Source organism: Azolla caroliniana, unplaced genomic scaffold (assembly GCF_043228905.1).
Source record: "Azolla caroliniana isolate FFs.n. ecotype wild unplaced genomic scaffold, voAzoCaro1.0.p SCAF_14, whole genome shotgun sequence".
Lineage (NCBI taxonomy): Eukaryota > Viridiplantae > Streptophyta > Polypodiopsida > Salviniales > Salviniaceae > Azolla > Azolla caroliniana.
In genome coordinates this window covers 15392905-15407535 of record NW_028230449.1, presented here as the reverse complement: position 1 = coordinate 15407535, position 14631 = coordinate 15392905, and the positions used below count along the sequence as shown (strand labels likewise).

Below are 14631 nucleotides of genomic sequence, written 5' to 3'. Positions count from 1 at the left end.
TCCTTCTGACCTTTCAACTCTACCGACTCGATGACCTGTCTCGGTTTCTGCCCCACGCAAAGTAGAAATCATCCCCTGAGAGAAGCCTTTACTGTATGTATTATGTATTCTGGGGGCTTTTGATGTATGTATGTATGTTTGTCTCAGAATGTTGTGCTTACATTCCTCCATATCAAAAGACATCACACACATGCATACATGATACATCCACACATACATACATACATATATACATGCATGCATACATCCATCCATACATAAATACATAGATACATCATCATACATCCATACATGCATTCATACATCCATCCATCCATCCATCCATACATACATACATACATACATGCATGCATGCATGCATACATCCACATAGACATACATGCATGCATGCATACATCCACGTAGACATACATACATACATCCATCCACAAAGACATACATACACACATACATGCATGCATGCATGCATTCATTCTGCCCATATACTCCCACAATAGTCCGCCCACACTTTGTCGATGGAAGTTTGTGTGGACTAAGATGCTTCACGGTGATGAAAAAGCATCAGCCTCTAAATTTGAGCTTGAACATGTAGAAGCTCAATACGATCCATAGTCAACCACACTTCGTGATACCTATAGAAGGCAAGCAAAGTGATGTGATTGAAGCATTGACACCTCATCATTGCTCTCTTTAACTTGCTCGTAGCTAGTCATGCCCACTTCAAGACTCACCCATGTATAAACCCTCACACACACATTTGTCACGTCACGCCAACCTCTTAGAACTATTGATATCATGAAAAGATTGATGCAATGTCCCAATGCTTGTATTGGCCAGACATCATGAGCGTCAATGGACACCTCATCATTGCTCTCTTTAACTTGCTCGTAGCTAGTCATGCCCACTTCAAGACTCACCCATGTATAAACCCTCACACACACATTTGTCACGTCACGCCAACCTCTTAGAACTATTGATATCATGAAAAGATTGATGCAATGTCCCAATGCTCATGTAATAGAGCCTTCAACTCAGCTCACCATGTCATGCAACAAGTTCCTGGAGAGTCATTCTCATTGAGGATTGGGCCCATCATAATAAGCCTTCTCAGAAATCCTTACGTACTTCATAAAACCAAGCCTTCAAACATGTGGATGCAATGTAACATAAGCACGTGTGAGCTCCCACTCTGACAAGTGAGTGACCATTCAACTCAAATGACTGTTACGTGCTCCCCCGATTATCACACATCTATCAAGGTCTAATGTCTCATGTGTTTTTAAAATCAAGTGTGACTAGAGTGTTGACTAATATAGAAACCTTAAATATGTAAATTCATCTCATCAAAGACAAAAATGGATCTTAAAACAAACCAAAATATCCAAGATCACTTTGAATTTTTATCCTCATCATTGTCATACAAGTTTTGAAAATCTAGAGATGGTGTTTCTTCTTCACCAAGCAATGAACGTTTCCCATATTTCTACTACAATTTTCCATTACCATCGTACACATTCATGATATATACCGCTTTGAAACATAACAAGTTTTGAACACCATCTTAATCAATTTCCTATGGGTTAAAGATACATTTGAACAATCTTTATATCAATTCATTACAATGGGAACCCATGGTTATCATTTTGGAACCTTTTAGAAGGCTAATTTGGAAAATGTTGAACTTCTTTCCCATCTTTGTAATTGGAGTGGTTGTTTGAACATCGGTCTCATTTGCATATTGACATTCGACATTACTATAACTTTGTTGGTATTGTGTCAATAAATACTTCCATTACATAAATGGTGCCTTGTTGAAACACTTTTATAAAAAAAATGTTGAGGAAAATTGTCAAAAACAACATGTCAATAATATTGAAATTTTGACACTATAATAGATCAACTATATTTTTTTATTCATCGATCAACATTTGCAAATAGTCATTCAACAACCATTGTGGAACTATTATGGAAAGATTATAATGTTGAATTTGTCATTGTTTATGTGCTTTGTTGAAAATAGCTGAAGCAAATAGGCCTTGTATAATAATAGCTCGCAAGAGTTGTAACTTGCCACCCTCCATCAAGTTAAAGCATTGCCAATTGAATTGGTTACAAATATTTCCCATCTTTGTAATTGTTGTGGTTTGAATGGCAATCTCATTTGCATATTGACATTCAACATTACTATAACGTTGTTAGTATTGTGTCAAGAAATACTTCCATTACAGAAATGGTTCCTTGTTGAAACACTTTTATAAAAAAAAATGTCGGGGAAAATTGTCAAAAACAACATGTCAATAATATTGAAATTTTGATACTAGAATAGATCAACTATATTTTATTCATCGATCAACATTTGCAAATAGTCATTCAACAACCATTTTGGAACCATTATGGAAGGATTATAATGTTGAATTTGTCATTGTTTGAGTGCTTTATTGAAAATAGCTGAAGCAAATAGGCATTGTATAATAATAGCTAGAAATAGTTGTAACTTGTAACCCTCCATCAAGTTAAAGCATTGCATTGCCAATTGAATTGGTTACAAATATTTGGTTGGACATGGTTTATTCATACTTTGAAGGGTCAATGGGATTGTATAGTTGGAGATTTTGATGCCAAAATTTCTCAACGTCATGAGTTTCTTTTCGTGTGGACAACAACTCCATTTATGACCTCCAAGAATGGCACTCCTTTCTGGCACTTTCAACCTCCAAAATGATTGTTTCCTTCGTCGATCACATAGAGTTCAAAATCTTTAAAACTATTTACACTAATGAAAGGATATCCTCTCTCTTTTTTAACTTGCCACCCACTACACATTGTTCAAGGACATGGGAAAATATAAGGCTATGGTAACTTTTACATTTAGAGAATGTCAAGCATATTTATCATTACTATGGTTAACTACAACATGCAAAACCGTTATATTTCTCAATGATTGAGTGTGGGGAAAATGATAGTCATAATACACTGTAGAGAGAGTCATGTTCCTTTATTGTTCTTATGATTGAAAAATATTAACTTAATGCATTATTTTATTCATGCACCATTAGTAAAAAGCAATGCAATACCTTTGTTGTGATTCCTCATCATTTTATGCTTGTTTGTACTACCTTTGTTTGTACTACATAACTATCATTGATCCATGTACTTCTTTGTGCACTTGATGGAGTGTTCTTCTAGGCTCACTTCATACCTATGGTCGTAAGTTTCAACACGTGTGTAATGTCATAGAACCAATAAACCACTCAAATTTATTCCACTATTGAAAGCATAAGAGTGTTACTATTAGTTTTGTAATAGTCTCGTCTTAAATGTATTAACTACAAACGAATTACTCCTTGTGCACTTGATGGAGTGTTATCCTAGGGTGACTTCGTACCTCTGGTTGTAAATTGCAACACGTGCATTGATTCCACTATTGCGAAGCATAAGAGTGTTAATGCTAACTTTGTAAAAGACTTGTCTCTGATGTGTTGACTATGGACGAGTTACTATGTGATTAAGACATTTCAATCATCTCAGGTTATTCGTGAAGCTTCACACGAGAAGATGAAAGATAACGATTGACAAAAAAAGCGTTTGCAATTGACATGATTTTGGGAATGATCATCGTGAAAAATGGTCTTGCACCCATGAAAATGCTTTGTAATGGTCTTAATAGATTTGGTTGAGGCAACTTGATAATGATGTGGGAGGCTTCTATTTTCTAAGCATAGGCACATAGAATGACAAATTTGGCCACTCGTCAATAAATGTTGAAACCCTACGTTGAAAAGCGTGAAAACTATGAAAAAAACAACCTTTCAATCAATATACCTTGCAAAAGTCTCAAAAAAATTTGATAACTCCAAAAACATTTTCTCTTCATAGATGAATTGTTGACCATATAATTGCAATTGGGTGGCCCAAATAAGTAGAAAACACATCTATTTTATTTTAAAGGGAAAAGTACCAGGATACCCCTGGAAGTTCGTCTATTTACCAGAATGCCCATGGAAGTTCCAAATTTACCAAACTACCCCTATGTCCAAAAAAATACACTTTATAAAGTAATTATACACTCAAATCTACAAGCCCTATTTACTAGAATACCCTTAAAACACACGTTTCTTTACTTAAGAGGTTCTTTGGGTCCTTTGTACTTACTTTATAAAGTGTATTTTTTTGGACATAGGGGTAGTTTGGTAAATTTGGAACTTCCAGGGGCATTCTGGTAAATAGACGAACTTCCAGGGGTATCTTGGTACTTTTCCCTATTTTAAATAACTTAGAAATTTGATTGCTCATAGCAAGACAAATAAGGGAAGTTACATTGATAAACCCCCTTCCCAAACAATATACACAAAAAGGATGTTGTGATTTGTACACATGTTAAGATATTTGTAGAAACTCCTAACTCTTAAAGATGTGGGTGTCTCCAAAGGGACATATATGGAAGCACGATCATCGAAGGTACATCTTTCAAGCAATGTTGTGAACCTCGACCCAATATCAAATTAGTTATATTGTTTCGGAATTGAATCTACTACAAGCAATCTAGATCAAATTAGCGCTAGATCTTAGCAAAGAAAATCTATGAAAATATGTGAAGCACCATGCATGAAAATGTTGATCTTTTAGTAAAATGCAGACCAACTTATCATACACAATATGAAAATAGGATAATGCCAAAATTATTTGTTGGGAAGACCAAATGGGGCAAGTGGGAAGCTACAACCCGCTTTTTGGTGGGATTTGAAATGTTACTACACAAATTCTAGTCTTGATTCAATTTGAATATTTCAATTTTCAAACGAAAAATGCTAATTTGTTCAAGCTTTAATAATTTCGTTGTGATCTTCGTTTTCTCGAATCATTAGACACATTAATCATCATGTACATATGAAGACAATGTGTTTATACTTCATACAAGAGACTTTAACCACTTGGCCTGACACATGTGAATTCACGTGCTTAAATATTAGAGTAATATATACATTATTATATATGAACACGATGGTGTAGTCAGTACCAAGCTTCAGGTTCAAAATTTTGGACACGCGTTTTGAGCTATGGAATTGTTGCTACAATTGTTATTAAAAACAAAAACTCTTTGATTTCCTTTGAGATCACACATACTATTGACTTATTCTTCAAAATGCGCCTTTAGAATCATATTTCCACCTAAGCAAACATTGTCTCATAAAGTAAAAGTAGAAAAGCATGAATCAAACAATTCAAAAAAAAAGAGGTAAGATGTAGGTCCCTTTTTTTAGCTATAAAGAATCAAATTTGTTAAATAAAGTCAAATAAATCAGTAGTATTATGTATGGCTTCCTACCAATGGGCTTTGGATTCCAAATATCGATGCCATCATTTTGAGAACGAAGCCATAGTTCGTGGTATATGATCATCATGTAGTGATGTTTATAGCCTTGCATTGTCCACGACAACTTGTTTTCTAGCCTCACGATACTATGACCTTATTGTGCAACCTTATACTTAAAACATTTATTGAAAGTGTCAGATGGTAGTTGTGTAACTTAGGTATCATTAGTCATCTCGGTCTCTCTTTCCCTTTACGTGAGTATTGAAATTAGAGAGGCATTTCACGAACGAACTACTATGTATATTAGACAACCCCTTTTGCGCACGACTTTGGTTATACTCTTTTGGCACATATAAGGTTGTTTGGAATATGGCCCACTCTCAGACTTGCCCTAACAATGCACAATTTGAATTTCACTTCATGTATGTGATGGAGATGTGTATGATTTTAGTTTTCATTGATAGTTATGAGGGGGTGTTCTTTGTAGGAAAGAAATCTTTTGAGGTTTCATGGGGTCCTCTTGGCCAAGCCTTGCCAAATAATAATCAATTGTATCTTCGTCACTTTTTCTTGTACAAGTGATCCATGCATTAGATAACATGTGCAATTGAGGTCAAATCTCACTAAAGGCATGGACACACACACACACACGCGCGCACACACACACAAACACACACACACACACGAATGTTATGACTTCATTGACCAAAACGTATGTTGCTTTGTCGCTCCTATGCACGGCAACATGCCATGAGGTAATGGAAAGTGTAGAGTGTCACGCTACTCGCCAAAACCTACGATTTTGTGGTTAGGGACGATATCATGATTCTCCTGATTGAAGCACTAGTGGCCCTCCTTTACTAAAATCTCCACTTTTTGAATGCTCGGGATTGAACCACATTCTGATCTCCATTGGGCAACCTACGTGACAAAATCGAGGATGAGGAGGAGCGGATTTCCGAAAAGCAAGTTTTAAAGCCTCGAGGAGCAGGTAGCGGGTTTCCGAGGAAACTGAGAACAAATCCATGGAGGACCAAAACGTTAAAAACGAGACATCTCATCCGATTTTCCGGCCGAAGTTTTCAATGTTGAGTAGCGGGGTTTGAATTGATGCCTTTTTGTTTGTGTGGATGTTTGGTTAATTTCTAAAATATGCCCTTTCATGGGAGAAATAGTGGAGTCTATTTAATTCTAAAAGATGCCCTTCATGGAAAAGCTATGGGTTTTGTTTAATTCCAAAACAAATGCCCTTCATGGAAAGCTTCAGGTTTTGTTTAATTCTCAAACATGCCCTTCATGGAAGACACAAGCATGCCTGCCCTTCGATGTCTTGAGCAAGAAAACCATTCGATTCTCTCCTCTTTTAGGGTTTCTTGTCTGACACAAGAGCAGATGTGAAGCTCTCTGTTTGCGCTCTACAACATCATCCCTTCCATGCCCACACAATGGTAAGAGGAAAAAGTTTTTTTTTTTTTTTTTTGTTGTTGCAATTTTCTCTTTATTTGTCATTGTTCATCTTTTCTTCTGCCTGTCTGATAATGTAATGTTTAAGCTGGATATATATCAATTTTCTTTTTCATCTAGTTCTAGACCGATCCAAAATCTTACATTGATGTAGATCTCTGCACTGTAAGTTAACCGCATAGCTCTCTTTTTGTATGTAATTTAAACTGGTTTTAAGATATATATCAATGCTAATTTTCATCCAGATCGAGGCTCATCGAAGATCATAGATTGATGTAGATATCTGCATTGTAATCTGCCCCGTATAGCTTTATTGTTTATGTAATTTACAGTAAGATCTATATTATGGAAGTGACACCAAATTAGGGCAATCATATATGTCTGGCTAGTGATGATAAGTTGCAAGTTATGGCAAGGATATATGGTCTAACAGTGTTGGCAATTTATTGTGATAGTGTTTTCTCGAATATGGTTCATAGTCCATATGATTGATATGCACATGCACATGCCTGTAGTATTATTCTTACAAAGGCCATTGAACCAATTCTTACTATGAAACTATGACTGGTGATAGTCTTACAAATACACCCGATTCAGGTTTCTACTTGCTCTGCAGAAATGGGTACTTCAAAAGAATTTCCTATAACAACATTTGAAGCAAGTTTCAATCGTTTCTCCATGGAAACATGGTCAGTAGTATTCATACAACTACATCTCAAGAAAGTTTAAATAGTTTCTTTGGAAACAGGGCTAGTAACCGATTTAGACATACATTTGAAGTAATTTTTAGCAGTTTCTTGGAAACACTGTTAGAAATAGTATTACAATACATTTGAGCTAAGTATCAGTATTTACTTTGAAGCAGGGTTAGTATATGTCTTACGAATATATTTGAACTAAGGTTCAATTCTTATTCTGGAACATGGTTATAATTTGCTCGAGAATGCACTTGAACCAAGCACATTACTTACTTTGGAATCATGGTTGGTAATAGTCTTACAAATTCATTGAACAAGGTTCAATACTTCCTCTGGAGATATATTTGAGCGAAGTGTTTCATTACGTGCACTACTAATGGTTGTACTATGCATTTGAAGTACTTACTCAGGAAACGTTTTTACATGATTTGTAGAGGTAAAGAAGTGGTTGTAAAACCACTCTCAATATGTAATATCCTTAGAAGCAATTTGTGGTTTATGGTGTTTCTACAGCTTTATTTGACCGTTAATAATAACATTTTCAATTTCAAACTAACATTTTGTGCAAAGGTTTTTGCATTTTGTATTTCAAGCTAACATCGTGAAAAATCTATTTTGGCAGACAACCAATTTAAAACCATATCTGACTTGCATACGCAACACTCTTACAGCAGCAATGTGTCTTCAAGTAAGTCCATTTGTTCACATTCACTCTCTATGTTCGGAATATCACCTCTCCTATAGGGCATCAAATATGGTCCGATCAAGTAGAAGCTCAAAACCAGCTTTCTTCTATCATATATGGTGTGGTGCTCTAATTAGTGCTATTGCTACTAGATTACTTATGGGGATTTTCATAGATGATTAATGGGCGCATTCCATGATTTCTGGCCAATGGTTCCATAGCATGTCCAGGATATAATGCTGGGAATAATAAGATGACACATAGACTGGCATACACATGGCCATATGAGAGTTGACATGTAGTCTAGGAGAATGATACCATTATATAGTTCTTATAAACTGCGCTTCATGTTAGTTTGAATCCCAGACAAAAAAACCAAAACTTCTGAAAGTTATCATAAATTGCAAAATTCATTTCATCCTTCGTGCCACTTTCTGTCATGGTGAGCTTATTGGAAACATTACCTGGAATAAAAATGGTTGTATTCAACCACATATGTATCTACATTTAGAGTTGCCTTCTATGTCTAGATGTTTTCTACCCGGGCAAAGTATAAATTATATTTTTTACGGAATCTATTTGTCGCTTACTACTTGCATTGTATTTTATTAATTCAAGGTTCAATGCATGCATTAGGTAGCAAGACAGGAATTACAATAGAGACAAACCTTGCAGGAGCACCCAATCAGTGCTGTCGGAATTATAGCTCTAGATCCCTATTTAATGAAATGTGTTGAAGGGCGAAAATAGGTATTGCAACTAAAAGGAATCACCAATTTCATGAAGAAAATATTACTAACTAGGGTTGCAGATTCCAATATGGCTGTCGTGGATATGCCTATTTAAGTACTGGGGGATACTGCTTTAAATTAAGTTGTAGTTATCAGGAACGTTTGTGAATAAGAACACTAAATTGCATGAAATGATTCTGAGCAATAAGAATATTTGGGCGTAAGCCAGCAAGTGAAATCGTGTGTCATTTTGAAGAAGAAAAAAGACACTTGGATTCCATGGACAGGGGAAAGGGCAAACTCAATTAAATAATTCTACAATCACTTTTTTGGTGGAGACAGGAACCCAAACAAAAGAAACTATTCATGATCCATTGAAACAGGCAAAAATCTTTCAATTCTACTCATTAACAAAAGATAATGATTTGATAAAAAAAAATCCGGATGAATATTATGATTCCAGCACATATTTCTTTTCAGATGTTTCTCTACCATCCTTTCCCACTACTTTCACTTCAACTGTATGTTGTATTTATTATCCCTCCACAAAGTAGATGTGTCATTTTGGTAAAGTTGAAGCAGATATATGCTACTTGGTTCTTCGCATTTATTGATTGTTCTTTTGTCTTTCAGAATTTTCCATGTCAAGAGGTAGAGAGGCATAATAAGCCAGAAGTTGAATTCAAGTAAGTTCTGTGGATTGAAGTAAACTTTGTGAAAACAGTAACTGAATCGAAGTTATGGGAATGCCAATGATTGAAAAATGAGGTAAAAAGATGTGTATACATGTTTAATGCAGGACAAATCCAGAACTTCTATTGAACCCGGTATGCTTTGTATATCTATGGCAATTTACTTGGCTATATGTTTTGCATCAATCTAATGTCAAACTGCAAAGTACTTTTACAGGTCCTTATTTGCAGAAACGAGGCGGAAAAATGTTTAATAGAGACATCCATAAATTCTCTTCGTGTAAACGTCAAAGTAATCAAATACATATCCTATCCTTTTTATTCTATCTATTCAAAACATACATACTATCAGACAATAAATTAAATGTCTAGATACAAGGCAAAGTATTTGCACAAAAGAAGCTTGGTTAGTCCTAAATTACATGGCTGAACTTTGTAAAGGTAAAGCAAGCAGATGATCTAGAAAATCTCCTAGCAAAGAATTTTTTGAGATTTTTATCAATGCGGGCAGAATCTTTTGAAGTTTTACGTAGAAAGCCGATCCAGGTAATGAGAAAATATGTCTTATGTACATAATCATTTCAACGTCATCAAATTGATAGTAACATTTCTGTACAATCTAGGCACACTTTTGTATCTTACATTGTTTCTTTTTTTCTATAAGGGTTATGACATCAGTTTCCTCATCACCAACTACCATTGTGAAGCGATGTATAAACACAAGCTGATTGATTTTGTGGTTCAATTTATTGAGGTATTTTTCCTTTCCCATTCTGGTTTTCTTGTTACATTACTCAAAATATTCAGTCACTTGTTAGGCCAAATAATTATTATACACATCTGCACACATAACCAAATTAATTCCACTTATTATCAATGACTTACATCAGTAAGTTCTTTTCTGAAAATCCCATTTCGTGATTTTAGTCCTTTTTTTCTTCTTACATTTTTGTAGGATATTGAGAAGGAAATCAGTGACCTCAAGCTATCTGTGAATACACGGGGTAGGATTGTTGCAACGGAATTTTTGAAGCAGTTCACATGAAAATTCAGCCATTTGCATTCAAGCCACTGAATTAAAGAAATCCATTTGAAACTAAGTCAGGAGGGCCTCCTTAAAATGCCTATATAGTTCTGGATTTAAACCCAAGGAGAATATGCTGCTCTTTCAGTAAAACTTTGAAAAGCAAATATATACATATCTACTTACGTCCAAACATGTGCCATATACCAAGATATAACTGATTCAAAGTAAAAAAATAGTCTGATAAACGTGACAACCAAAGTATGATCCAAGATATTCAAGAGCAGCATAGACAAGAATTGGTGAACAAGGTTTGATGTTCGCTTGCCTCGCAAGTTATCGTTGGTGGTTTGTTTCATGACTGATTTATGTGCCTTATGATGAGTGAACAGCTTGATTTGTACTTTAAGACCTATAATTTTATTTAGCATAAGTCATCTTGCTCTACCATCAATTAGCCAAAATTATGGGCTTTTGAGTGGATGCCAGAGTAGGACTGGAATGGAGCCTAAATGGAATGTGCAGTGTAAGTTGGTAAGATACTGGCAACTAAAAGTGTAATATATAGAAGTGCATATAAGAAAGTAATTGGAAATTTTTTGCATTCATAGTATGTCATGTGTCAATAACATAAAACCAGAGGTCATTCTTATGATGACAAGATTAAAATGTGCTCTATGTAACAGAGTGAGGCATTGGAAAACAGTGCAAAACTTACAATAACTTGGCATTTAGATTCCCTCAAATAATTTGGAATAAATGTGCTTAGTCGTTGGACATGATAAGAGAGTTCTCAAGGAATGCTTCTTTGTCAATGTGATGATACCAAAGTGGAAAATGTCTAAAATTATCCAGTTGAGGCAAATGCATACCCCAATGTCAAATCACTTTCAATTGATGTAAGGTGCATGGAGGGGGTTGAAAAGCACACTTAAAATTAAAAGAAAAAACCTCTTACTGACTATGTTCTGTAGTGATATTGAGAAACATTGAAGTTTGTGTCACAAATGATATAGAAGCTACTAAATGGTTGTCATCTTTGAACATTGGAACTATATTCACCTATCCATGCAAGATCCCATTCCCTCATTCCCAATCTGCAACATTGTTTGCGTAGGACTTGCCTATGATTCTCTTGGACATGAGATGGAGCATTTTACGCAAAGGGGGAGATGAATTGACCATGCATGTTTTGCCCTTGATATATTATTAGTGCATTATACTAGTATAAAATGCTCCAATTGTACATAATTGAGCTTGCTTTCCCTCTGTTTGTTTTCATCTAGGATATATTGCTATACATCTCTCTTTCATTCATTCTTTTTGGTGAAAACACACAATTATATTAATAAATGTTTGTAAAAAACACTACTTACAATGGGTGTGACAATGGAGTATGGTCACCCACTAATTACACTACATGGGTAGTGGAACATGTTGAATTGCCAATAGGCAAGACGAACACTCCACCGAGGAAAGAATTTCCCACTTGCTCCTATAAAGAAAATTGTCACATTATTACTCCCTTCAACTTTCGTAGATATGCTTTTGAATTCAAAAGCGTTGCGCATATTCCAATTATGACGCAATCCCCAATATCTTAGAAATAGAAAAACGATCCCCATCTCTGATTCTAGGTCAACCTGTGTAAATTGTGCAAACACCCACTGTCTAGGTGTCAAATAACACAATGTGTAAGCCACAATATCCTATACATGCTAGAGTTCATTACTTGGGTTTGCAATCCGTACCTAGCTTCCATGTGACATTATTGTGAGCTCACGTTCTCTGTCTTTGATCTTGGGTCAAGAAGTGTAAATTGTGAAAATACTCATTCTCTTGGCATTAAATAACATTAGAAAACTTTCCAAATATAACCCCAAATCTAATGAGCAATTGGACAATATGAAATGATGGGCACTATCTTTTTCTTGAACACTACAAAAGAAGCAATTGTGTATTTGCTAGTCCACGTGTCTTTAGAGGTAATCCTAAAAGTAAACCCCAAATCAACACTTTCTAAATGAAAGTGCTTGTTAGAAGCAATGATTTAGAATACTACCTATGTTTCAAGATTTGCCATCATCCATCATCAAAGTTGTATCTTCTATTCTTGCTCAACCTTAGATGATGGTTATGAAAGAGATTCAATTAGCAATGGTACACGAGATTAGTTCACTTGTAAAAGCCAAGTCTTACCTCGTAAACACCAAACAACTCATTGTTGCTCTTTAGTTTGTATACATAAATTGCCATACATCAATGTTATAGACTATGTCAAATAAACCAGTAATTGGGAGAGATGTGTGATGTTTCTCGTGCCTAAAGAAAGTCCAAAAATCTTTGAGATTCAAGCCTCAACTACATCTTCCACCTCTTTGACCCTTGAATGAAAGAAACAATTAAATTGAGAGTGTAGACTCTTCTTTCCAGGCCAATGTAATAAAGAGAGTGTGTCGTGCAATGCGACAAATAACTATAGAGCACATGAAGAACAAGGATTTTTTTTAGTGGAACACTTCCATTAAGAAATTGCAAGCATGATGTTGTAATCATCGTCCTCCTATGTGGTACATCCTTCTCGCTAAAATACTGAATTACATATATCCATGCTTGTGAGTGCAATCACATATTTTGCAATAACAAAAATTTATGATCCATTCATTACATGCGTAGATAAGTTCAATAATATTTCAATTCCCCGATGCACTTAGGGGCTACTAGGTAGATGGTTTTACTGAACCCATATGATCCCTATCTTATCCCTCTTTCTCCATTCTAAAAATAAAAGAGGTTACAAAACAGAATGCAAAGTCTTCTTGGTCCATCGTAGCAACGACAAAAAATATAATGTCACACATTCAACATTCACCAATAAGTTCTAAGTGGCCGTGGCAAGTAGCAATGGCCTAAGTGGGCATCTACAAGGAATAAATCCCATGAGGGTGATAGATGATATAACTTCAACATTAGCAATACTGAATACATGACATCTTGACCAAGTAAAAATATATGTATTGAGTTTTTTAATCCTCCGCACCAAGCCTTCTGTTGAGTTTTTAAAATCTTCAACATGAGCACTTATGGATTTTTTAAAAATCTTCAACATGAGAACTTCTCTGTTGAGTTTTTTAATCCCGACTATGAGGACTTATGTTCAGTTCTTTCAATCTTGATATGAGGAGCTACGGGTTTTGGCCCTCAACACGAGGACTTACATTGAGTTTTCTAATCCTCAACATGAGGACTATGTTGAGTTTTTCTAAAAAATTGTGGTTGACAATTTCCAAGGTTCCCACTACTCTAAACACTTCTCATAGAGATATTTTTACTTTTAAGTGTTTGTACACATGTTATCTCAATAGAGTTATGATGACCTCTATTATGCTTTCAATTTCTTTCTTCCTTAAAGAGCACCTTACCAATAGCATTTGTCCCAATCACAGTAGAAGCACATATAGCACATGCATAGGTATACATTAGCTTCATAGGCCAAATTTCCGTGAGTTTAGTCCAATTGGTGATAGAAATCATTCTTATAGCATATTCATGATGTTAACTTCTAAGCCAAATCACTTATTCATATAATTACTGCCATATGGAACCCTCATCCAATATATCACAATACACATATACACATCAGAACTCCTAGATTAGACAGTTAATTGAGCAGTGTTTTCCCAACAGAAATTTCCTATATTTAATTGTTTCAAGTTGCCTATAGTTAATTGTTTGTATTGTTATATGCAATAATGATGCAAAACAAAATGAATGACTAGGCATGGAAGAAGCTACAAACTTCAAAATATCCATACAGCTTTTCACAACACCTAACATCTTCACAGATCATATCATACCATGTCAATCAAGTCCCACATCTGAGAACTTATCATGGAGCTTATGCACGTTGCTGTCATATGAATCTAAAAACATGTAAAAACATCATTACATGATCTGTGATGGCATTCATTCAGTGACACATTATTACGAAAGTTAAAAATTCAATTAAGATTGGCATTCATT

At 35.2% G+C, this 14631-nt stretch overlaps 1 protein-coding gene across 1 annotated transcript; it reads left to right on the top strand.

Annotated features, from left to right (window-relative positions):
• Positions 1–6481: 6481 nt before the first annotated feature.
• ARPC4 (binding protein) lies at positions 6482–11214 on the top strand. The gene is made up of 8 exons (XM_087330062.1): positions 6482–6762; positions 8099–8164; positions 9526–9578; positions 9692–9719; positions 9802–9876; positions 10026–10130; positions 10249–10338; positions 10540–11214. Exons 1-8 carry the CDS (start codon positions 6760–6762, stop codon positions 10627–10629), a joined length of 510 nt encoding a protein of 169 aa, XP_087186188.1. The 5' UTR covers positions 6482–6759; the 3' UTR covers positions 10630–11214.
• The last annotated feature ends 3417 nt before the right edge of the window (positions 11215–14631 follow it).